Below are 26,968 nucleotides of genomic sequence, written 5' to 3' on the forward strand. Positions count from 1 at the left end.
GAAATATAAATCATAATTCTGAAATCTTTGACTGCTGAATGCTGTAATTGACAAACAGTGGAGACAGTCAGTATGATTAATATATATATTTTTTAAAGACATTTATATTTATTTATGTTAAAAAGTTTTTTTTAAGGGAAACTGCTAAATTAATCCATCAGTATTGGCATACTGGTTCTGTTCAAACCAAATCAAAAGGTTTGGGTCTATAAAAGATCTATCTAGTAGTCAAGATGCTTGTTGCAAACAAAGTTAGCCACATGTAAAAAAAAAAAAAAAAAAAAAAGTTAGAATTTGACACTGAAGACTGGTGTAACACGGAGTCAGAGACATTCGAATCCATCCGCAAGGCTTTATTTAGAATCATCAACAGGCAGGAATAATCACCAGAAAACAGGAACAACGTAGGTAATCCGGAACACAGTTCAATAGATAGGCAATGGTCGCAATGGCAGGCAGCAGTAATCGTCAACGGGGTACACAGTCCAGAGTCATACACAGAAAATCCAACATAGAGATAAATGCTCAGAATTACGACCATAGGGAACGATAAGACTTCGCAATGAACAAAGAAAGTCTGCGCCTATTAAAGGCAATAACTAATGAGATGATAAGCCACAGCTGAGACGGAAAAGTACTGGGTCCGTGCGAGAAAAGAGTCCGGGCGGAACTAATATTCGGGTGATGGTTCCCGCTGTGTTCGGTCAGAAAGGGCCACAGAGGCGCTATTAGTGACAGAGCCCCTCCCCTGTGAACGGCTCCCGACGTGAGCTCCTCCTCGGCGCCGAGGTCTACCACGAGGACGAGGAGCGGGTTTCTCCGAGTGTTCCCGGTGGAATGTAGCAGTAAGTTGGGGGTCGAGCATGTCCTTAGAATTGACCCAAGACCGCAGGGAAACATGAAAAGTGGGTGAGATGCGGTAATGAGATGGAAGATCTAAACGGAAAGACACAGGAGTGATTTGTCTGAGGATTTTGAACGGACCCACGTACCTTGGGCTAAGCTTTCTGCAGGGGAGTCGGAGTCTCAGGTCCCGGGTGGAGAGCCAGACCCACTGTCCGACTAGGTATGGAGGAGCGGCTCTCCGGAGGCGATTGGCTTGGCGGGTAACTCGTTGGATTGCCTGTCGTAGGTTGGTGTGTGCTATATCCCAGGTAGCTTCGCTCCTCCGTAGCCAGGTGTCCACTGCGGGGAGGTTAGTAGGCTCCCCGGACCACGGGAATAGTGGAGGTTGGAAGCCTAACACACATTGGAATGGGGTAAGTTGGGTGGAGGGCTTCCTTAGGGAATTCTGGGCGTATTCGTCCCACATGAGGTATTCGCTCCAGTCCTCCTGATGGAGGTGACAGTAAGCTCGTAGGAAGCGGGAGAGTTCCTGATTCAGCCTCTCCACTGCGGGTGGTACCCTGACGTGAGGCTGACGTTGACATTTAACTGAGACCAGAGGGACCTCCACACACGGGACGTGAATTGGGGTCCCCGGTCCGAGACTATGTCTTCGGGCAAACCATAAAATCTAAAGACCTGGTTGAGCAAGGCTTGAGCCGTCTCCCATGCAGTGGGAAGTTTGGGAAGCGGAATGAGGCGGCATGACTTTGAGAACCGGTCAATGATGGTGAGGATCAAGGTGTTGTGGTGAGAAGGGGGCAAGTCGGTCATGAAGTCGACGGCCAGGTGGGACCATGGTCTTTCTGGGATAGGGAGAGGCTGGAGCAGACTGGCAGGGCGCTGGCGTAGGGATTTGGTTTGGTTGCATGTGACACATTCCTTGACGAAGGTTAGAATCTGTTGAGTCATGGAAGGCCACCAGAACTTATTGAGAACGAGTTCTCTGGTCGCCTGGACGCCGGGGTGGCCGGCGCTGGGATTCTCGTGGATCAGTGTCAGTACGCGATGCCGTAGGGGAGCGGGGACGTAGGTCAGTCCAGGAGGGCATTCCGGAGGAGCAGGGTCTGTTTCTAGGGCCTCAGTGATCTCGGCCATGATGTCCCATTGCACGGGGGAGACGATCTGGGAGATGGGAATGATGGTAGCCGGAGAGGTGTCTGATTGGGACAAGTCGTATTGGCGGGAGAGTGCGTCCGCCTTACCGTTCTTGGACCCGGGCTGATAGGTTATAGTGAAGAGAAACCTGGAGAAGAATAACGACCATCTGGCCTGGTGGGCATTGAGACGTCTGGCGGTTCTCAAGTACTCCAAGTTTTTGTGGTCGGTTAGAATGAGAAATGGCATGGTCGAGCCCTCCAACCAGTGTCTCCATTCCTCCAGGGCCGCTTTCATGGCCAACAGTTCTCTGTCCCCGACGTCATAATTACGTTCCGCGGGATTGAGTTTGCGAGAGTAGTAGGCACACGGGTACGATTTCTCTGGGGTTCCCTGGCGTTGTGACAGTATTGCTCCGATACCTGTGCTGGAGGCGTCCACCTCCACAGTGAACTGACGTCGGGGGTTTGGGTGTTTCAAGATGGGAGCCGTGGTGAAACGAGTCTTCAGATCTTGGAACGCTTTCTCGCAGAGCGTAGACCATGCCAGCTTATTGGATCCACCTCCACTGCGAGTGAGAGAAGTTAGAGGAGCTGCTACTTGACTGAAACCCCGGACGAATCTTCGATAGAAGTTGGCAAACCCCAGAAAATGTTGGAGGTCCTTGACGGTTTGGGGACGAGGCCAGTGTAGCACGGCGGAAACCTTGCTGTCATCCATCGTGACTCCCTCAGCAGAGATGATGTATCCTAAGAAGGAGACGGTGGAGAGGTGGAAGGCACACTTAGAGAGTTTGGCGTACAGCTGATTCTGGATTAATCTTTGGAGCACAGCTCATACGTGTTGAACGTGTTCAGACAGGGTGTCGGAGTAGATCAGTATGTCGTCAATGTAGACTATGACGCACTTGTTGAGCATATCTCGGAAAATATCGTTGATAAGGGCCTGAAAGACGGAGGGACTGTTGGACAGACCGAAGGGCATGACCAGATATTCATAGTGGCCAGTCGTCATGGAGAAGGCCGTCTTCCACTCGTCACCTGCCCGGATGCGAATGAGATTGTAGGCGCATCTCAGGTCGAGCTTGGTAAAGATACGGGTAGTGCGGAGTTGTTCCAGGGCTGAGGGTACCAAGGGTAGGGGATAACGGTACTTGGTGGTTACTTCGTTGAGGGCTCGGTAGTCGATGCAGGGACGCAAGGATCCGTCTTTTTTTTTTTACGAAGAAGAAGCCCGCCGAGGTAGGTGAGGTGGAGGGTCGGATGAACCCCTTGGCGAGTTCTTCGTCGATGTATTGCTGCATGCTCAGAGTCTCGGGTTGGGACAGGGGGTACACACGACCCTTGGGGAGCGTGGCTCCAGGTAAGAGCTCGATGGCACAATCCGTGTCCCGATGAGGTGGAAGCTGGGTGGCCCGGGATTTGCTGAATGCCGAGTGGAAATCCCAGTAAACCTCGGGAAGGTCCTGCGGGGGTTGACCTTCAGGTTGGGGAACTGGGACCACGTGATGGTTGCTCTGTGGGGATTTGAGACACCGCTGGAGACAAGATTGGGACCACTGGATGATGTCCTGATCCTTCCAGGAAATTTGTGGATTGTGGAGGGTGAGCCAGGGGTGGCCAAGAATAATGGCGTGGTGAGGTGATTGAGTGACATGGAGCTGGATGGTCTCGGTGTGCAGGGAGCTGGTGATCAGTGTGATGGCCTCAGTGATGTGGTAGATCTTTCCAGCACCTAGTGGTCTTCCATCCAGGGCTGCCACCGCCATAGGAGGGTCACATGGAACAAGAGATATGCGATGGCGATTAACAAAGTCTTGGTCAATAAAGTTACAGGCCGAGTCAATAAAGGCTTTAGTCTTGATGTGGCGGCCATGGATGATCAAGCACACATCCAACAAGAGAGAGGGTGACAAGGAATTGTGGCTTACCCGAGTACTGGTGGTTCTAGGAGGACGAGCGGAACATTGAGCTCGGAAGTGACCAGACTGACCACAGTAGAGGCATAGACGATTTCTCATCCTTCTCTCGCGCTCCTCATCAGAGAGGCGGGAAAATCCCACTTGCATGGGCTCCTCCAGGGCGTGAGCCGAAGACTGGGGTGAGGCGAGAGGTAATCGTGGTTGACGACTCCTGCGAGAGCGGAGCAGATGGTCTAGTTTGATCGCCATCTCCATATACTCCTCCAAAGTCTTGCTCTCATCCCGACAAGCGAGCTCAGCCTGCAGGTACGTGCATAGCCCTCGACGGAACATGGTCTTAAGGGGTTTTCCTTCCCAGCCCGCCTGGGCTGCTAACGTGCGAAACGTGAGAGCGTAATCCGCAGCGGTGGAAGATCCCTGGCGAAGGTTTAATAGTTCCTCCTCCGCCTCCTTGCCATCCTCAGCGTGGTCAAACACCTCCCTCCCACAAAGCTGTTGCCCAGCTCAAGGCCTTACCGGTGAGAAGGGTGCGGACGAGGAAAACCTTGCCATCCTCTGTCACTGAGCCAGGCGGCAGCGAGTTCACATAGATGGCACACTGCATAAGAAAGCCCCTGCACTTGCCTGGGGAGCCATCATATTTCTCTGGAAGTGCCAAGCGGGGTGCGTGGATTCCCGTGGTGAAGTCCGCGGAAGGCGGCGCGGTGGGGCCTGCAGTGAGATCTTGTGGCACAGCCTGTGTGAGCGACCGCATAGACCGCACCAATTCCTCGGTCATGGTGGTCAGCCGATCTAACTGTTGGTGATGCACAGTCAACAGGGAGGCTTGTCGTGTCAATTCAGTAACCACTCGATCTAAAGCCGCTGGATCCTGAGGTGGCGAAGTCTTCTGTAACACGGAGTCAGAGACATTCGAATCCATCCGCAAGGCTTTATTTAGAATCGTCAACAGGCAGGAATAATCACCAGAAAACAGGAACAACGTAGGTAATCCGGAACACAGTTCAATAGATAGGCAATGGTCGCAATGGCAGGCAGCAGTAATCGTCAACGGGGTACACAGTCCAGAGTCATACACAGAAAATCCAACACAGAGATAAATGCTCAGAATTACGACCATAGGGAACGATAAGACTTCGCAATGAACAAAGAAAGTCTGCGCCTATTAAAGGCAATAACTAATGAGATGATAAGCCACAGCTGAGACGGAAAAGTACTTGGTACGTGTGAGAAAAGAGTCCGGGCGGAACTAATATTCGGGTGATGGTTCCCGCTGTGTTCGGTCAGAAAGGGCCACAGAGGCGCTATTAGTGACAACTGGATTAATGGCTGCTGAAAATTTAGCTTTGCCATCACAAGAATCGTATTTTGATTTTACTATATTTTTAATCAAGTAATTTCAGTTGTACAAACATATTTTAAACATTAGAGACTGCCTTCAAAAACATTTAAGCAATCTTAAAGACCCCAAATGTTTGAGCGGTGGTGTATGTTTTTCTCTGCAAATAAATCAGGGATAGGAGAAAGTATTTTGAGGAAAAAAATACACATTTCACTTTTAACATTCAAGTCTTTTCAGTTAACTTTGTTTGCAACAAGCATCATTAAACTTTAATGATACCTTGTAGCCAAGTGAATTACAAGAATGAGTAAAGCAATTTAAAATAAATCAGCAGAATAGTTATCTCATTAATACATTTAAAATGAATCAGTGGAATGTTTACCTCATTAATACTGATTACGTGCGTAAGCAGCCTGCTCATGCTCACAGACACGTATCAGTGGCCTTGACAGCACATGTAATGATACTTTTGTGGCCTGTTTGATCTTATCCTCCAGTTGCAATGGGTGTCAGACGACCCAACAGTCACATGCACAAAAAAAAAGAAAAGCAAATGTCCGCTAGAACTACAAGCTCGATTTGAACACCATGAGAGGTCAATACTGACCTAACTTAGTTCAGTGCTTGTTGTGAAATAACCTTCCCATCAGCCAGTCAAAATGATGGAACGCTGGGTTAAAAGGGTGGCATTATTAAAAATAGCCTGCTGTGAGCTCCTCTTTGAGGAATGGGAAGAAGTTTCTGGATTTTTTTTCCCCCCAAGGTCAGTTTCAGGGATCACAGTCTTTGCGACTCACCTCTCTGTGTACTTGCCATAATTGTAAGAGTACACCTAATTATGTAACCCACACCTGAAGGGATGACAAGCTCCGTCTACTTAATTAGACTGTCGAGAGAGAGGTAATTAACCTAATACAGTTTAATTACACAGAGTGCGTATCCCTGAATGTTTAATCAAATGTTTATTTTAGTGTTCAATTCTGCATGCAATAGACTGGTATCATTAAACTTCGAAGTTATGGAAACAGTGAGTAGCCAGTTAATTTTAACAAAATGAGCAATTTTTTTTTTCTGTCTGTAAATAATAAATGACAGTATGTACGGTATTGAATGAAGAAACCTGACCGTGGCTCTTTTCAAGTATAAGTGCTATTGGAACCAAGAAAGTTCTTGACCATTTTTTCGCCATTTTAGCACAGCGGTTTTTAACCGGAAGGCTGAAACCCACTAGGGGGCCACGGCAAACTTATCAGAGGATGACTTTAAATATATATATATATATATATATATATATATATATATATATATATATATATTTAATTGATATTTAAAAAAAATCTTACTCTAAATTAAATCAAATGAACATAATAAAATGAAGAAGTTAACTGAAATCATATTTATTGGTATTTTCTCTCTTTATTGTTAACATACAGTTAAGTTCATATATTAAATGAATTAACTGTGTTCTTTCAACACTATCAATAAAAAGTTTAAAATATTGCAGCTTTGTCATAAGATCTGTATATAGAAACACTGCAAATATCATAGTGTATATGGTGGTAGCCTAAAGTGTTTTAGCATTATAGGAACTAGTTAATTAAGTAGCACAGCTGTATCATTGCTAATAATAATAAACGTTTCTTGAGCATCAGATCAGCATATTGGAAGGATTTCTAAAGTATCATGTGACACTAAAGATTGCAGTAATAACTGCTGAAAATTTGGCTTTGCATCACGGGAATAAATTACATAAAAAATGTATTACAATAGAAAACAGTAATGTTAAATTGTAATATTATTTTACAATATTTGTATTTTTGAGCACATAAATGCAGCCTCATGGTGAGCATAAGAGACTATATATTAATGGAAGTTATAGTTTTTTCTATATTTTTATATTATACATTATACTAAATAACATTTATATATATATATAAATGTTATTTAGTGTAATGTACATATTATGTTCTTTATTTAGTGAATATGTTGTTTTAACGGCTGTCGACAATACAGTTGATTGCTATTGTAAAAAAGTTATAGAAGATTCACAGTGTGCCATTTATCTGGCATTGCCAGCTGGACAATCTCAGATAAGGGGCATTTTAATGGCTCTGGGAGGAACTGCAGTTTAATAATTAGATGTAAAGGTGACTTTTGATTTTACTACAAGGGTGGGCCGGCGTATGTGCTAAAGGGGAGAGGCAGTTGTTATCACTTAATCTCACTGGGAGAAAAAGCCACTGAAAACCAATAGATTAGATTGCAAATTAAGATCGCAATCTGGGTGCTCTCAAGCAAGGATGGAGATGAAATCAATAGGTCTTCACACCAGTTCAAAGAACGATTCAGAGGGAACCTATTAAAACGGCAGAAAATGAGGGGAAAAGCACATTTCCGTTGCATCAGCGTGTGCAAAACCAGTACGATGAGCAATGAATAAATTATTGCATGCTTTACTGCAAGGTCAGCCGGGTGGCACGTCTTCTCCCATGGCGCTACATCCCACGCTAGGAAGAACATACCCACACGCGGGTCAAAGTCTTCAAGCTTCCTTGTACAGAGCACACATACACATACACTAAACCCAATTCTTCTTAAACTTTTTTATTTCATATGGCTTGTTCATCCTGGGTTGGATAATGATTCTACATCAGGACATTGTGCTTAACCTCTTCCTGGGCTCTGCATGTGGGAAGCTGCTCGCTATGGGATGAGCACCATCTTTAACATTGAAAATGAAGTGTATCTAGCATTGAAACACCTCCTGTGTAAGGCCTGGCCAATCAATCTAATCTCTCATCAAGTTTTTTCCTTTAATACTTGTGATTATTTATGTGATAAAAGGGGTACTAACATGATGCCCACAACGCCGGACTGTGCAACTTGTGAGAGGGTATACATTTTCCTAAAATATAACCATGTTAATTATTTATAATGTGCTGAGGAGGCATGTTTTGGGCATTATTTATATGCAAGCTCTTTTCAGATTTGTGTCAGCGTTTTGTTTCAAGATTGACCTTTTAAAAATACGAAGGTTGTGTTATGTTGGCTCCTTTTGGGTTTTTACCAGAACCATACAGTTACCTTTAGACATTTTATCTTTGTTTTTATTTTGCCAAGTGCCATAATGAAATGTGTCAAGACTTTTCCTTGAAAACTTAATCTGATGTATTTTTTATTTTTCTTGCCTGTCATCTTTTATGCAGATGTTAAGGGTTCAACCAGTGGGTTTATGAACTCATGCAGTAATTTCAAAGAGTGCACAGATGGAACAAACTCACAGTGTCCGCACTGAGTCAGCACTGAGAAACTGTACTTATTTTTGATCTAGGGTATATTTGAAATTCAAATAGGACTTCTCATGCACAGAAGAGCTTCATGGGAGCACAAAAATATGTTTTAAATCTTATTTTATTCTGAATGTAAAATATTCTTCATGTTAAACATCAAGCTCTTCTACTCTCATTAAATTGCTTGTCAAAATATGTCCACAAGGTGGAGATGTGCTCATTAGCTATTAGCTGTTTGCTAGCCATATGGAAACACAAACTCTTTCAACTGATTTTAATATTCATAGCTTAAAGGTTAATACTAGGGCCTGTGTGTGTGTTTGTATGGAAAAATCGTGAAAAATGTCTAATCTATCTATCTATCTATCTATCTGTATATATGTATTGTGACGAGTCGGCTGCCTCCCACCTAATTATCATCATCCCCCCATCCCTTAAACATCACCCTTCACCAGGCTTCTGACAGGAGTGGGTTCGTGGGAGAGGAGGGGCGCAGAATCATCCAGGACCTCTTGGTCCAGGTCTGGCAGCATGTGATGAGGCACACCTGAAGCGATTGGAGCCTCATCACCTCCGCTGTTAAAATGCCAAGCGCGCCACTCCTGGAGATACCGGTGTCTTCCCCCGTGCATGCATGCTGGTGTCCTCGTGGGTCCAGTAAGGGTGTGAGAGGGATTCGGTCATCGGGCTGGCCACACATAGAGGATTGCACAGCTATATGATTTTCCTGTAGAGCGAGAGATAAAAATAGCCTGCTTTGATCAGCGTGTACAGAAAGTGTTTTTCTATCACCAGTGTCATGAAACTACACCACACTCCTTATTATAAAGCCTGAAAGGAATCATAAGCTTGAGTGGACTCATGACCTCTAGTATTGACCTCTATAAGCGACTCTGTACGGGGGGAAGATGCCTTTCATTACTCTGCGCACTTGACATCAATGAATCTCGAGCTGGTCCATTCATACCTTTCCTGCCAAATAAAGCAGAGTATTAAGTGTGCAGAGGTTATATGGCCTCTAACGCTACTAAAAGTCCCACTGTCAGTTGCTTTTTCTCAGTAAGTGGCCTGGGATAGTGTAAAGGAGACAGATGGTGGCGTGCCTGAAAATAAGATTAAAGTGGGTGGAAGGGGTTTGAGACAAGTTAACAAATGCTCTCGATGAAAGACCCAGCCTATGCTCGAATCGATTCTGCTTTATTTGATTCATTTGGAAAATATGCATTAGTATATTATCACTCGTGCATGCATTTGTAATGCACTTAACCTGTCTTAGCTTTTCTCAATTGCGTTTTTGCAGCTACATCAGTAAGTACAGATCTACAGATAATTAAGAGGACTTAGAGCTCAAAGGTTCTGGCTGACATAGTGGGATATCCTCCTTAAACTGTTAGTTGTCACGCACAGACAGTTTAAGAGATTTAGCTGAAAGACAATGCAAAATGGTAATTCCCAATGCTAATCCTGTAGATTTTACAAAATTCTTGGAAAACAGCAAAATATGAGAGCACACATATTTCCATGACTTATTGTCATGAAGAGTCATATATGGAAGTGCATGGAATATGTACTTATAATATCATTACTTTTGGGTAATATCATTTAAAAATAAAATAAATTAAAAGAGAAATAAATAAATAAATACATACATGGGTTTGACGAGACACTTATCCGACAAGACGAGAGACAAGACTGGGTTCACGAGAACGAGACAAGATGAGATTTTTAGACTTTTTTTTTTTAAAGAAATCCTCAATGATGAAATATATAGGGAAAATTTGTCTTTTATTCAACTGAAAAACACAAACTGCAAAAAATGTACTGTAGGTGCATTTTGAAATTAAACATCTATTTAAAAAAAAATGCAATAATAAACAACATGTAAACACTGCAGAGGGTTTTGCCAAAAACTCAACTGACAGGCAAGTAAGTGCACAAAAATTATAATTGGTTTAAATAAAAGTAAATAATAAACACTACAAATATCCCTTTAAAGTGGAAGTTGAAGCAGTCAGTCAAGTTTATTATTTGGTAAACTGATTTCCATTTTAATAAAACAAGGCCCTATGAAATCCATTTGATTTTTTCTTAAATTTATTTCTCTTTTTTTTTTTTTTTTTTTTTTGCTTTTACACTTTTTAATTTTCTCATCTCCTTTTTAATAGTTAGATTTAATTGTATTAATTAAAAAGAATGTCTAATTAATTAAACATGAAACGGACACATTTTCACATCAATGTTTTTAAACATTTAACAAAAATTATGTTTAGGGCCCTATGAAATGTTTTATTTTTTTCTCACTATATTATTTATATTTATTATTGTTACCAAATTCTGTTTTAGCATGTCTAATTATTTGAATGTATAAACAACTTAATTGATTAGTACAATTTTTTCTTAAAGTAGCCTTATACATTGTTTCCTTCAGAAATTCTGTGTTTCTGTATTTACATCTTTCTGGTTATCAAATGAAGGCATAAAACATTAATTTCATTTATCATTTATCTTTTAATTAATGAAAATTAAGCAAACTTTATATTTTGGCAAACACAGGGGATTTACTATTAAAATGAACATGGAAGAAATGTTGTGTAATTAATCCTTAAAAAATAATGTTTGTTTAATTTTAGTAGTAGTAGAATTTGTAGAAGGCTGTGTACATTCTACTGAAAAATAGTACCATAATGTTATTTTAACAGGTTGCTCCTAATACCTTTACAGTTATGTGTATGTGATATGAAGCTAGTTTTACTCAAATCAAATGGTCAGATGCTCATGAAGTGACTCATAGAGCAGTTCTGGAGATGTTCTTCATGTGTTTCCATCCTCTTTTAGTGAGACTACAGATGCTGAAATCACTGCAAGCGTCAGGCGCGCTTCTGTGTAGAAAATTAAACCGCATGTCTTCACCATTCATTAACAGAGACAAGCAGAACAAGCAGGATTCATATTTAAATCGACTTTTGCAGCTTTATATTAACAGATACATTTCAGGATTTGATTAGAAGTGTAATGACCTACTTTTGATTGATTTATCAATTCAAAGTTTGACAAATTCTGTGACATTCCGCATCACTGAATTTTGTTTTTTCGACTGGATAAAGAATACACTGTTTAATTTTCCCGCTTATCGGGCGTCCACTTGCCTGATGTGAACATAAAATATCTTACATATCACCACTGGTGAAAGGGCAAGTGTAATGCAGATATATTTGAAAGGTCTGGGCGAGGATATCGTCACGATATCATCACATCAGATCTCGTCACACCCCTAAAAAATACATATATAACCAAAGTTCTGGCATGAAACTCTAGATGGTGCAGTTTGATAGGTCTAACTCAATCTGACACACTGACATAAATATCTTTAGGCACAGCTGATCTGAATCAATCAAATGAATCAGCTGTTTGCTAATATTTGTAAATTAATATTACATTTTCATGCAGAACTTCAGGTGAGAAATAATGCTGAGATGCATTTGACTGTAGTATATGAGCTTTGCAGTTGCTAATCTGTCATATAAAAAATTATAAGGTATGAAATAAGACCCTTTTTTTTTTGGGAATGTAGCCCAAGTAGAGTATTAGTCACACAACATTGGTGTATTTAGATTTTTCTGACCAATTCAATCATATTTGAATACTCAAATGAGATCAGTCATTACATGTACATCAAATGCATGATCATTGGTCATGTAATATAATATGACTAAAAGTATTACATAGTAAAATAAGCTCCAGCAGGCTATTCAAAAGTTTATTCCAACCAGAGGAGACCATACTGTACAATGAAACCCATTTGAGATGATAGAGCATTACTTTTGTTATTAACATGTAAGTATGAGTAAGCACAACCAAAACATATTTGACTTTAAGTTGTTTGTCTTTATCAGATTTGTGTATTAGACCAATACTTCACTCGGAACAGATTTAATTGACTTGTAATGTTATTACATCCTTTTACGATACATCACTCTTATTACTCCTCTTTTGTAGTATGCTGCGGATACAAGGTTCTGCTAAATTGAAAAAAAAAAGTTTTTCCTGTTCTCACATTCCTGTCCCTTATAATTTGACTCATTCTGTTTATTAAGTTATGTGCTTGGCTCAATAAGAATAAGATACAGTTTACTCAGAAGTTTTAATTGACTGTTCTGTATTTATTGCACTTTTGTTGTTCCATCCTCATCAGTTTATTTCATATATGCATGTTCATAAATAATACATACTGTTTGTAACTCCCGATCGCTTTTCCACATTTGCAGGTAAAAAAAAAAATTAGGAAAGCCCATAGAATTTTATTTTATATCTTGCAGTTCCAATGTCACATTGCTGGTTGCAGGGACACACCAGCAGTTAGAATGAATTGATTTACTAGAATTAAGTGACTATAAAATAATTAAATAACTATATACAATGCTATAAACTGCTCTACATGATATGATCTCTTTATTCTAAATGCTTGTGCATCTGCCACTTTAAATTCTCAAGCTCATTATAACTAGATTAATTCTGATTGGGTGTTAATGTTTTTTCATACTTCAACTGGAAAAAATAGTTCTTAAAGTGATTCCAACGATGTCGTTTCTCCATGCCTTTATCGGCATATAGCAAAAATCCTCAATAAGCAGAAATGTACAGTCATTTAAAATCATTAAGAGCTGATGTTAGGCACAACATTGAGTGTTTACATATTCAAGGCAAGTTTTCATAAAATAAACACACAGTAACAAAAATGTATAATTTGTTGATTAAATATATCAAATAATAATTCTTCCACCAAGCAATAGTTCTTTAAAGGGGTCATATGACGTTGCTAAAAAGAACATTATTTTGTGTATTTGGTGTAATGCAATGTGTTTATGCGGTTTAAGGTAAAAAAAAAAAAAAAACTTTTTACATATAATGTATATTATTGTTGCTCCTCTATGTCCCGCCTTTCTGAAACGCATTGATTTTTATACGATGATTGACCAGCTATCCAGTGCATTGTGACTGGCTTAATACCTGATATGATGAAAATGTTACACCCCTTAACATACTGTCATGCCATCTCCTGGCACAATGAGACAAAAGCAATAAAACACATTACAAACGAGGCATTTGCTGCATCAAGTTAACATCATTACTGATTGCATATCGCGCTGCGTAAACATAAAACCATGTCTGCAATTGTGGTACTACTACTCTACACTGCTCAAAACTCTTGTTTGAATCATCAGTGGAAAATTATTTAAATATAAAATTTAGACACAGCCTTTGTGCCACAGAGGCATTGTAGGCTACTGGTTCATGAAACAGTCCTCATCCTCCATAAAATTCGCTGCACACATCTGAATATTTGTGTTGAACCGAACAACACACAGACACAGTGGCGCAGTTATGCTGATTTAATGAGGTTGCAGGTGTGTGTTTATACAGTGTTTTACAGCCCCTTTGAATGTGGCTCAGCGAATTATAAAAAACAGTGTCATGATCAGGTCAAAAGGTTTCAAAAACCTCAGTCTGGTCTTAGGAAGTCAAGGATCAGACATTGAGCCAAGAGGCAGAATTCTGGTACGTCTTGAACTTAAGGTACAGAGTGTGTTAGCTTTAAAGTTAATGACATAAACATATATTTTTATATGCATCTTTCAAGACAAGCATGCATAATATATGTGGATGCAAGCAGTTTGGTGGTGAATCAAACTTGTAGCTCACTGCAGGAATAAAATAATATCTGTAAATACAGCAAGTGCAGATTATTAACATAATCACCCGTCCATTTGGGACGTCATTGTCAATGTACTAACCAAACTACTAGCAAAAAGCTTTGCCCAGAGTGCTCTCTGCTCTCGTAGGATTCACAATTATGTAGATATAAATCTGATAATGCTCAGTTCCCGAGTCTTTTAAAAAGTAGTTTCAAAGACATTTGGGAATTGTGGAGGAGTTTGCAGATGACAATCTCTACATGGGTTAAGATCGTGTTTCATTGTTCTGTGAAAAGCATTTCATACAGTCCAACTGGCCTATTACAGTATAAAGACTGGGAACATTTATCAGAACATGAGTGATATTTAAAGCCTGTGAGATGGGAGGTTGGGAAAAATGGTATGTTTAATTGTCATTAAGAAAATTGGACTTCTATGATAGTGCCTATCAGGTGGATCTTTATGAAAGGAACGTTGCACCTTTTATGGTGTTCATTGTGATTTTATTTGCTTTGTGGTGAGGATACTAATGTAGAGTAATTAAACTGTCAGGAAATTACTGAAATATGACCTTGGGGAAGGCAAACATGCAGGCATGGTTTTGCACATGATCATGACAGGTGTTTTCAGAAAACCCAACAGATATTTAATACACACCAGCTAAGCTAATAAGAGCCTCTGAAACAGAATCTCTAACATGGGACACTATGGATACCAAGGGTAGATTATTATTTTTTTAATTAAAACTAACGGATTGTGTGCCTGTCTGTCTGCCTGTGCCTACAGGAGTACAGTGCATCATTTCCAAACAAGTTCAAATGTTTCTATATAAAAACTATTACTTTTTTTTTCTTTTAGAAAAAAAATACAAAACATGAAAATATGAACGAATATTTATTAGTTTATAATATTAAATATTAGTTATTCATGACAAATATATTATGTTTATGTAATTTGGATACATAATAAATTAGATATGAATTCAGAATTAGGAAGACAATTAATTCAGCAATTTTATACTAAATACTAAAGGATATTATTAACACATAATTTAAAATGCAGTGGGAATCTTTTTTTTCTACTAACAGGAATATAGTGCATCATTTCCAAACAAGCTCTAATTTTTCCACACACACACACACACACACACACACACACACACACACACACACACACACACACACACACACACAATTCTCTTGTGATAGGCACTGGTTGCGTGCTGTTTATTATAAGAATCACAATCTCTCATTTGAAATGATAAATGAGATACAAACATTTGAATGGACTTGAAGTGGAATGGATGGATACAGAACAATCTGTTTGTCCTTATCTGACATGGTAAAAAAAACACGAGCATGATGAGTATGCCTCAGTGTTTAGCTTTCTCTCTTATGTTTATAAATAATCATAAAGTAGGGGCAGCCGCTCAAAACTTACTTGCACAAACCTCATAAATATTTCTGCCCACTCGAGAATATTTCATAGACTATCAATGTAATGAAAGTTGCAGATGAGTTTTACAAACTGCTCATGTTGATTACCTAGTTTCCTGACACTTGCAACCAACGCTTGTGGTGTATTATGTAAAACATTCATGCATTTTGAAATATATGACTTCATCTGTTGAAATCGTAGGAGGCAGGTAGTAAACAAGCACACCACATCCACAGGGAGAACACGGTAATTCTTGATATTCCCCATGATACGGCATAATCCCTAGTTAAAGATGTATTTCATCAAATAATCCTTCTTCATTAACAGTATGCCCACTTTTAATTCCAGCCTTTCCTTTCCCAAATGAATATTGTATAATCCATGCGATCAACGGGCTGGGGAGTCCAGCTGAGTCCGGCTTGATTTGATCTTGTAGCAAAGGACTGCTTTGAGATAAAATATCAAGGGGATTTACCTTAGAGACAGATTGGAGTGTGAGCTTTATCAGATCACGCGTGGTCGTGTTAGGAGGTTCAAGGGACAAAGGGCAGCCAGTTTGAAGACAAGCCTCAAAAATATGATTAATATTAAGGGTAGATTTTTTGCATGTGAGCTTGACAATGCTATAATCCTTTTGTTAAGTGTCAAAGAAGGGCAATCGACATTCATTTTAGATCTGTTAGAACATTATTGAACATTATGAATACACTATACTTTTTAAATACACAATAACCAGGTTAATGTATCTCAATGAATCCAATTTAACATATGTAAACCAATCTCAAACATTTAACTACTTAAATCTTCTAACTAATTGATCCATGTTCATACTTTTTAACTGATTTTCACAATTCTGCATTCACAATTAACAGATTTATCCTGTTTCTAAGGAATGTGAATAAATATATTTACAATCATTTTAGAGCTGTCATGGGACTGTAATTAACATATAGTAAATGTATATTAAATATGAAATAAAAATGCACTTACATATGTATTAAATATGTATTGCATACTGTATGAGAATGATTATTTATATAAAACCAAATAGATGTAAATACTTTATCACAAGTATTATATTATATTATTATAATACTTAAATTAGATTATATTTATATTCTATTCTAACGCACTTAAAAAAGTCATCATCTTTTGATATTATTTGTACTTTTCTAATTTTACCTTTTAAATAATGCAAAGGTTTAACCAAAGACAAACCAACAATCCATATTTTTTGAAATTTTAATCTACTCTGAGGGAAGCCACAAGAAAGTGCACTTTTTTTCAGTTCTGGGAAGTAATAAAACACATGAAACCACAGGCCATTGTCCAGACATGTACTTTTACATTTCCCATTAGCATTTTGAAGGACTAAAATCTCATGGCAAATTAACATGGCCTTTAATGATTGCATCAGATGACATTACCTCTGAGAGAGAGCCACTGTAACTGGATCTCCTTCAACCAGCACAGTATATAACTCACTTCATATTGAGAGAGAGAGAGAGAGCGAGACCACAGCACTCAGCTCAGCACACACATCATCTACGTAGGTAGGAAAGAGTTCCTTTTCTTTATGGCATCTAATAAACAACCATTTTAATAAGCAGTTTGTGATGCATGTAGTACAGAACCGAGATATTATGATATATGATTAATATATGTTCAGTTAAAATAATTAAATGTGCCATTATATGCCTTTATATTGTATTTAAGTACAGCCTGGTGCTCTATGTTTTTTTTTTCAAGTGACTATTGTGAATAATATAAAGTTTTATTATATATATATAATATGTTTTATCTGATTATTTATTATGATGTTTTACTGTTGCTTATACTTTGGCAAGTTTTTAATAACAAATCTATTGTTGAGGTCAGTGTTAACAGACGCATAGCTTGCATGCTTGATGAAATAAAGACTACCAGTGATCACATTATAGATAATGAGCTAATTTGGCAGAACTTCAATGTATTTTTTCCTCTGTTATATGTTGCGAATTGTTAGACAAATTTAAAACTGATTTGATGACAACACAAACAAAAGAAAACAATGTGCATCTCTGCACACCTGTGCGACAGGCCATATTCCAAGAACAGACTGCTGCGTTTATAGCAGCCCGGGTCTGTTTCATTTAGCAGTGTTTGTTCAGTGCTTTGCAACCATCTTTAGTGCTTCATCTTGAAAAGTCTTCCTGTATACAAGGCTTCCTGTCTGCTGCAAATTACACGGAAATCCATCAATTAGTGCATTTATCTGACAGAGGATACAATGCATTTGGATGGAAATGAAATTTTCAATGACATAGTCCCTAAATTGGACAGTTTTCCAAGAATGGTTTTACACAAAAGATGATGAGTGATTTGCTTCAATCTGAATTTAAAAAAATGTGGATCCTGTCATAAATGTACAACATGACAACATATTCAATTTGACATGTTAACTTTGTTACTAATTGGCAACTTCCTGATTACTTTCATGTGGAAAATAATTTTAGCAAATCAGTTTATTTGGAATGTTCATTTCCATGAACCTGTAAAAAAAAAAAAAAAAAAAAAAAATTAAAATTAAAATTAAATTGCCAAAAACCTTTAGTTTACATCATGGCCATGAGCTGTGACCTAATATTTGATAGTCAAAAGTAAGTGTTATTCAAAAGAGGGACAATTTGTGCTCTACAGAACATTTGATTGAACAAAACAAATGTTACAGTATATCAATGTATTTAAAGCTGTTTCATCTAGATTAGTTAATTTTGAATTATAGTGTGAATGTATCTTCTATTTTTCTGTGTTCATGTCTTTATAGCTAAATGCTACTTTGATAGCAAAAATAATTTTGTTATACTCATTATATTTACTGTGGGGTCAGAATGATTTTATTTATTTAATTATTTTAAATTAATTAATACTTTTTGTTCATCATTAGATTGATCAGAAGTGGTAATAAAGACATCTATAAGGTTAGAAAATATTTTTATAAAAAAATAAATGCTTTTCTTTGGAACTTTCTGTTCATCAAAGAATCCTTAAATGTCAGTTTCCACAAAAAACAATAAGCAGTAATTGAATCAACACTGATAATAAGAAATGTTTCTTGAGCATCAAATCAACATATTACAATGATTTCCGAAGGATCATGTGACACTGAAGACCGGAGTAATGACTGCTTTATATATCTATCATCTCTCTGTCTGTCGGTCTATATATATTTAAAATGATTTAGCATTAACTTTAGTGTAGTACAGTAGCTTGTGAAAAAAACAGCAAATTATCAAATGGGTTGCAAGACAAAAACAGGCATATTATGTTGCACTTAGAGTAGGTCGAATAGTTTTAAATAAATTCAGTTCTACCTCACGGTCTATTACTTTGATTCTAAATTTAATATATGCAATGCTTGTTTAAAGCAGGACAATGTGGATATTCAAGCCTAATAATGTGAGCATAATCAATGCGCCATGGTAAAAACGCCCCCAAAATTCAAGATAAATAATGAATCTCGACTCACACTTTCAAAAAGTAATTCCACACTCATTAAAGAAGCCAGTCTTCATTTTAAGTAGACACCATATGTTAAAATGGCTTTATTGCTATAATGCTTTACTCACACTCACAGCCTCTGAGAATTTGCATGGCAGGCTGGCTTCGCTGTCACTTTCGCCTTGTGGCGAGGTTATTGTGTGCAGGTCCAATCACCTGCTCTCAGTTCAACCTTGAGCCTCAGCACACAAAAGCAGCCGTTGAAGCAAACACAAACAATGCCATTCTAAGGATGTTATTAATATCAACGACTGACTTGTCCTTACAGAATATCCTCACTAAGCTCACCAAATGCAGTTTGGAAAGGAGTTTGTGAGGCGAAACAGCTTCCACAGATGTGTGATAAATGAGGAGGAAACCGCCCTGGATTCTGAAGATGTATTTGAGGTGGATGTTGTTTCTCTTTTATACACTGTGTGTGTTTTGGAGAGCTGGGGGTGGAGGGGAGTACAAATATTTATGGAAGATGATCCGGTACAATAGCAGTTGGTTCAACTGAATCTGATTTATATTACATTGTGTTCACCTCCTTTCCTTGGCAAGATGCTTCCATAATCTTTTCCTCTTGCCAGTTGGCTTTCAAAGGGAAGGTTTCTGCCATCGACCACCGGAGCCAGAAAAGTCCAGAACAGCTAAGCTTCAGGGATGAGAATGGAGCTAGTCCGCTACACTATGCTTCAGCCGGGGGAAACGTGGACATAATTCGCCTCATCGTTTCTGTCGTGGGCCCTGAGGGTAAGATTAACACCTTGACAAGTTTGTAAAGTTTTGATGAAAAGAACGTAGTGATTGATCTTTATTTCCGTTTTGTGACAACATATGAAACATGAAACAGATTGTCAAAAAAGGAAAAAATGTAAAGCTGTGACTTGATCGGTTATTGAATGGATAGGGGTAAATCTGAATGTGACAAAAGAAATGGATCACATTTAAGTGGACTAGATGACTGGAGAAGTCCTGTCAAAGGAAAGAAGATGGAGTTATTATATTTTGGCTAAAAATTACAAGCTCAAATAAATAAAAAGTAAAAAATTGAGATAGTAATAAGAAGGTTACACTTTATTCTGATTTATACATTCTACTTACTATAAGTAATTCTCATTCATTTGCAACTAGATGTCTACTAACTCTCAGAGTAGACTGTTAGGTTATCATTTTAAATGAAAATATGACGCCCCAGAAATGTAACTGACAGTTTGTAGATGAACCTAGATTTGGAAAAGTAAAAAGGAAGAAAATGACTTCCAGTTCTAGGAAATAAACAACTGGATCCAACTTTGAGGCCGCAAATAAATCATCTACTTAATCTGCATGAAATGACATTTTAACCATCATAACAAACAACATATTTTGAGAAATTACACTTGAGACTTTGTTTAGCACTAATTGCATTGTACATATATAGATGTGTTTTGAAGGCCTTGTCCTTAGGCTTTGTTTATTCACCTCAGTCTTTTGCTATTCAGATCACATCAGGTCAATGTATCATTATGTTCTAATGATTATAAAACTATCACATAATCTCCCCAGGGATCACACACTTACGTCACAGGGAGGCTTATTGTGAATGCAGTACTTCAATAAATCATCGACAAAACAGAGCCACCAGTTCACTCGCTACGATGGAAAAAGGCCAAATGATATTCAGAGTGCACATTTCTCTTCCTAATTACATCAATTACAAAGCAATATCCTGCTGAAATAAACATACCAGCCCAAGGTGGGAAGCTGGTCTCCAAGTTTGTCTAAGATGATCAGTTTGGTCTGTGTTTAGTCACTTGTTAGCTGGTTAGAATGGCAGATGAGTTGGCAAACCAGCTAAATACATATCATACAAGAAAAAAAGTGCAAACACCGCCCATTAGCCAATTCTAAATATTTTAATGTTGATTTGAACCACAGTGTTGATTGTGTTCACAATGCTGAACCAAATACTAACCCCTAACCCTAACCTACACCCAATCCAGCATAAATGTTTGTCATGAAATCCATTCATGACACTTATGAACTCAGAATTTAACTAATAAAGTCTGAACTTGAGAAGACTTGAAGTCTGAACTTGAGAAAACTTGAAGAGCTAGTGATGCCAAAGACCACAGAAATACAGAGATGGTTCAGTCCTATACATACGAATGGGTGGAACTGCAACGCACAAAATAGCAGAAAAGTCCTGCCTTTTAGATGAAAGAGCTAATCGCTGATTGGTAAAGTCATTGTGTCACTGCAGCAGCCGTTATGAGCTCCGGTTCCCATAGAAGCCTGAGGCTAGACCAGCTAATACTCATTTGCAGTGTTAAGCGCATTATGACTGCTCACATGCATTGGCTAGTCTAGCCTGAAAAATTAAGCTTTTTAAATGCTATTTGAGCATAAGAAACAACATTCATGGGGCAGCTCATTTGAGATTTTGTTGTTTATTTTAAATATGTAATTTAATTGCGAGTTCAGTGAGCAGTTTTTGAGATTTCAGAATTCCTCCAATTGTTTATTGGGGGATTTCGGGTGAATATTGGTTGGAGTTTGACTCCTAACCCTAGGGTTGTGGGTTTGAGTCTCAGGCCAGCAATATCATGACTGAGGTGCCCTTAAGCAAGGCACCAAACCCCCAACTGCTCCCCGGGCGCCGCAGCATAAATGGCTGCCCACTGCTCCGGGTTTGTGTTCACGATGTGTATGTGCACTTTGGATGGGTTAAATGCAGAGCACGAATTCTGAGTATGCGTCACTTTTTTTCACTTTTGTTTAGATAGGACTTGGTCTTGTTTGACCTGCCCGGAGGCCCTTGAAAGGGACTTTGGTGATGCTCAGTCATGTTATCGACAATTTGTTTTTAAAACCTTTATGTCGACAATATTAAAATTATGTACACTACTGCATCTGTTTTCGATGTTAGACTTGACAAATACAGATTTCTGAAACACTTAAAGGAGGTGCAACTTGGCCCATATAGTTAAGCTTTAAATCACACCTTGCACATTTCATACATAATTTTGCCAATTATTGGCTCACAATTGCATAGTATTAAAAAATACTGGTAGAATTGGTAGAATTTGTTTTTTAAGTCATTATTCATTATACTTGTCGCTTTTGAAACACTGCTTACCTCTGAATGCTTAGTCAATGTCCTACTGTCTAGAACGCACCAACCACTTCATATAAATTCAGTGTTTCCTGCTGTGTAGAGCTGAATGTACAGGATGAGCAGGGCAGAACTCCCCTGCACTGGGCTGTAGAGCAGGATCAACAGCAGAGCTGCGTGTTACTGCTGGAGCTAGGCGCTGACCCCAACATCCTCAACAGCGCCATGATGGGCCCTCTGCATCTGGCTGTCACAAAGAGATACAATCATCTAGTAGAGGTCAGTCACACATGCTGCTGGGAATCTGCTGGTGTCGCAGTCAGGGCAGGGAGCAGCAGAAGATATGGTGTTTGCAATCTGTTGAATATTTTGTCACGATGTGCATCAGACTGTATGCTGTACTGGTCAAATGTTTCTCAAGCTCACAGAGGCTGCATTTATTTCCTTAAAAACATTAACGTTATTTCAATTTTAAAGAACTGTTTTTAATATATTTTAAAATGTATATTCTTCTTTTGATAGCAAAACTGAATTTTCAGAGGCCATTACTCTAGTCTTCAATGTCACATGATACTTCAGAAAACATTCTGTCATTGAGACTGTCAGTGGTGGTGGGGATTTTCAGTCACTGAATCTGAAATATAAGGTCAAAAGTGTTTGCGTTTGCTTTGTTTTAGAAAGTAATTGTCTTATTGGTCAGAAAGTTCACCCTTCCTTCAATTCATACACTATACATGCACAAGCTTGAGGGCGAGTGATCCTCAAACATGTAATTGCCAGAAATTCTTAAATGTGTGATGATATGATTCGAAGTTAGTTTTGACAAATCCAGTTTTCTGAAATGCGTAAAGGAGATGCAACATGGCCCATTTAGTTGAGCTTGAAATCACATTTTCATTTATTATAAACTTTTTCAGCAGGTGGCATCATGAAGTAGACATCTTTTGAATCATTTATGCAACTGATTAGTACACAAATAGCTACATCCTAAATCACCTACTTACCTACCTACTTAAAATGCACTTTGTGACTATTAAAAAAGAATGTTCTAGTGTAAATACTGTATGAGTAGTATGATGAAAGAAATTTGGATGAACTACTTCCACCATATTGTCACAACAACTCCTCTCCCCTGGCTTCATGGGATAGTAAAGTGTCTATTGATTATTTATTTATTTATTTAATACAATTAATTTGGACAGAATGCAAGTTGACATATTTGGACACAGCACCTAATTTGTTCATTAATTGTTAGTTTGTTTATTCAAGTTAGTGCCTGAATTAAGAATAGCATGCTAGTTTAGCATTTTTATTTCTAATTGTAATAGTATGATAATATGCTTTTCTGAATTGAGCCAGTGTCTTTACAAGTGACTCATTGAATTATTCATTCAACCCATTCACAGAACTGATTCATTCATTCAGGAATGAAACATAGAGACACAGCGGATGATTCTGCCATGACATTTTTAGAACTGTTTTTCATTAGTAGAGGCAGTTTGGTTTTTTGAAATCAACTAAAATGAATGAAATGTTAATGAAGCTTAAATGTAAATGTATATGCAGTATATACCTTCTATTAGATGAACAAAACTCAAACAGACAGGTAGCTTTGTTGACTAACTGAAAATAAGTTGAATAAAAAATACATAATTACCTGTGGCCTCATGCCTATGGTCAAATCACAGTCTTACTGATATCCCCAACAATAACACTGCTGCTTGGGTGATATTGCATGGTAAGCATACGGACAGCTCAGTGGGAAACTTAAGGGCATCTTCTGTGAAGAATCTGCTTCCTTTCAGGGTGAAATCCTGGAAGAATTATACTATACAAGTGCCTTGTGGAAACTGATGATCATTTTTTTTTTTGTCTGGCACAGGTCCTTTTTCAGTCCTGTGACAAAACAGATGCCAATCTGGAGGGGGATCTGGGAAACACCCCTGTGATGATGGCCTGCTGCACTAATAACTGCCAAGCTATTCAGTTTCTTGTGAGTACAAAGGACAATAGAAATAAAAAAGGTGATTGACAGAATTCTCATTCTCACATATTGTGTAATAAAATAGATTATTTCCTTTCCTTACAGTTCAAACATGGTGCCAAGCTGTGTATTCAGAACAAATTGGGTCACTACGCTATCCATACGGTTGCTTTTGCAGGTGCTAAAGAGGCCATGGAGTTGGTTTTGAAAATTGGCAAGTGAATTTAATGTTCTTATTCCATCAAGTCACCATGACGAATTCACTCTCAACCCTTTCACCCTGCTGTTTAGACAGGCACAATGATTGTGCACAATACACAGTGGTCTTCTGTTCCGGATTGATGTGTTCCAGATATAAATATTTGTGGATTTTTTCTGACAGCTCCCTTTGGCTGAGAGACAGATGACACAGTTTTCATTTACATTACACTCCAATATTTTCAGATTCTTAAAAGCAAAACAGCTAAAACAGATAGAAGGGTCAACATGTCAAACGTGACTGCCAGCCTCCAGATCTCCAGAGCAAGCATGACACATGGTGACCAAACAAAGCAGTCATGCTTTCATTGTGATTGAGGTTTTTGACATCACCCAATGTCAAGCCAATGTCAATTGATAATGAAAATATTGTCATCTTTTTTTCACGCTGCTGTCATTCCAAATCAGTATTGCTTTTTGTTTTCCTGTATTAAGTTTGAATAATCTAAACCCCCTTTTCGCTGTACATGTTTAGTAGACCATTTTATTTTCCCGCTTTATTCCTCTGTATGAATTGTCATGTATGGAAAAATAAGGCTGATCGCTTGATCTCTACTCTTTCTCACCCTTATAAAGGAGAAGAACTGGGCTATCCCACTTCAATGCACATTAATTATTTGGATAAAACCAAAAGTACCCCCCTCCATCTGGCTGTACGTGGGGGCAACATTGAGGTGATCAAACTTTGCATCATTAAAGGAGCCAGAGTGGATCAGCAACAGGTAAGTGCTGTTTTTAAGAGGTATAAAAAAAATGTCATTTTAAATATAAAAGTTAACAACTGTGGAACATAAAATAAAATATTTTGAGAAATGTCTCTCTCTTTTTTTCTCTCATATAGTGGAAGTTTGTTACGAAAGCCCATTTCCATTACATAAAAAAAACAATCCTTCCTCTGGTAAATCAGAATTCATAAGTCATAAGTTACAATTATGAGAAACTATGATTATTAGATAAAATTATGACCAATTGTGATCATGGCATTTTTTTTTTATTATAACTTGTGTCATCATTTCTACTTTATTTCTAGTAACTTAATTTAGACTTTTTATGTCAGTTAATAACATCTAATAATTCTGGTGTCTTATATCGTAATTAGGATTAACCAAGACATTTTTTTCTTATGGGGTGGAAATTGGCTTCTATATAATGGCCTAGAAACAAAAATCATGCCAATTTCAGTGCACCCGGTGGTTTCAGGTTCCATCTTTCCACTGACTAGATTTTCCACCAATATGAATTTTGTCATCAACATATTTTATCAAACTCTTCCTACAGTGGTAAAAAGAAATTTAGGTAATATAATCATGGGCCCATTATCATCAAGACTTATTTCTGTAAAAGCTTTCTGATGCATTAAACTGCACTAAAGCTAACTTAGAAGTTTGGGGACAAATATAACAAAATTTGCCTAATGTCAAGCTATAATGTCATGATTCTGAAAGAAAGACAAAAATAATCTTTTCGTGAAATGCAGCCATAAACAAATGTGGCCTGCAATGAATACGAAAGTAGCCTAACTCTCCTGACTCACGACCATACAGACACAAACACACTCGCACTCCTCCATTTGTCGTCTTCAGTCTGTAGCAGCAGGGTTGATGCATTCAGTAATAGCTTCAGATAGTTAAATTGATACAAATTGCAGCCACTTACGCCTATAATTGAGCTTGGCCATTCTGTCCATTGCCACAGCAGATCAGGGTGCTCTCTCATTAATGGTTTGCATTACTGGTACAGCAGCTGAGAAATTGCCCCCCTCTTGCATTACCTGACGTTGCCTTTCCTACTTATGTCAAGCTAATAGCTGACTTCCATCTCAGTGTCTCTCTCTCACTGTGTGTGTGTGTGTGTGGCTTGATTGTTTTGCAGTGTGACAAATCCACGGCCCTCCACTTTGCCTGCACTCAGGGTGCTCTGGAAGCTGTCAAAATCATGCTTTCTTCTTACAACAAAGTGGAAGACATCATCAACATCAGGGATGGAGCCAATCAGACCCCCTTACATAGGTCAGTGTGATGTCATGCTGCTCTCCAATAGTTATTATGTGACCTACCCTCCTGGTTTATCTCAGAGCTGATTGAAGCAATCTCATTTCATGTTAAGTTAGCAGATATGGGCATAAATGCCAAGGAAAGCAAATAACGTAAGCAGGAAACTCCATACTATTACCCAAGATGTTGCTGGTACTGGAGAATGTCTTAAAGATTTAGAACACATTTGCTAAAAGGGTTAGTTCTGGAAGCTTGCCTGTAATTGCAGCTTTTACACAATTGATTTCACAATGGAATTTTAGACCGGAATAAAAAGGTCAAATTTGAAGCATGTCCATGCTGCTGTTTTCCATAAAATAAATACTGACCAAAGGGAACACCAGTAATAATTATTATAACAATAACTATATGTGACCCTGGACCACAAAAACGTCATAAGTAGCATGG

General features: G+C 38.4%; 1 protein-coding gene across 1 annotated transcript in view; it reads left to right on the forward strand.

The window, feature by feature from the left end:
* Positions 1-26,968, forward strand: part of LOC132115702 (transient receptor potential cation channel subfamily A member 1-like) — a 71,964-nt gene that overhangs the window by 30,155 nt on the left and 14,841 nt on the right. Inside the window, exons 2-8 of the mRNA XM_059524114.1 lie at positions 19,475-19,593; positions 19,779-19,941; positions 22,389-22,564; positions 24,168-24,278; positions 24,375-24,483; positions 25,104-25,249; positions 26,400-26,536. Coding sequence (XP_059380097.1) covers positions 19,498-19,593; positions 19,779-19,941; positions 22,389-22,564; positions 24,168-24,278; positions 24,375-24,483; positions 25,104-25,249; positions 26,400-26,536 — 938 coding nt within the window. The 5' untranslated portion in view covers positions 19,475-19,497. The remainder of the gene's footprint in view (positions 1-19,474; positions 19,594-19,778; positions 19,942-22,388; positions 22,565-24,167; positions 24,279-24,374; positions 24,484-25,103; positions 25,250-26,399; positions 26,537-26,968) is intronic.

The sequence above is a fragment of the Carassius carassius genome, chromosome 35, assembly GCF_963082965.1.
Source record: "Carassius carassius chromosome 35, fCarCar2.1, whole genome shotgun sequence".
In the NCBI taxonomy this organism is placed as follows: Eukaryota; Metazoa; Chordata; class Actinopteri; order Cypriniformes; family Cyprinidae; genus Carassius; species Carassius carassius.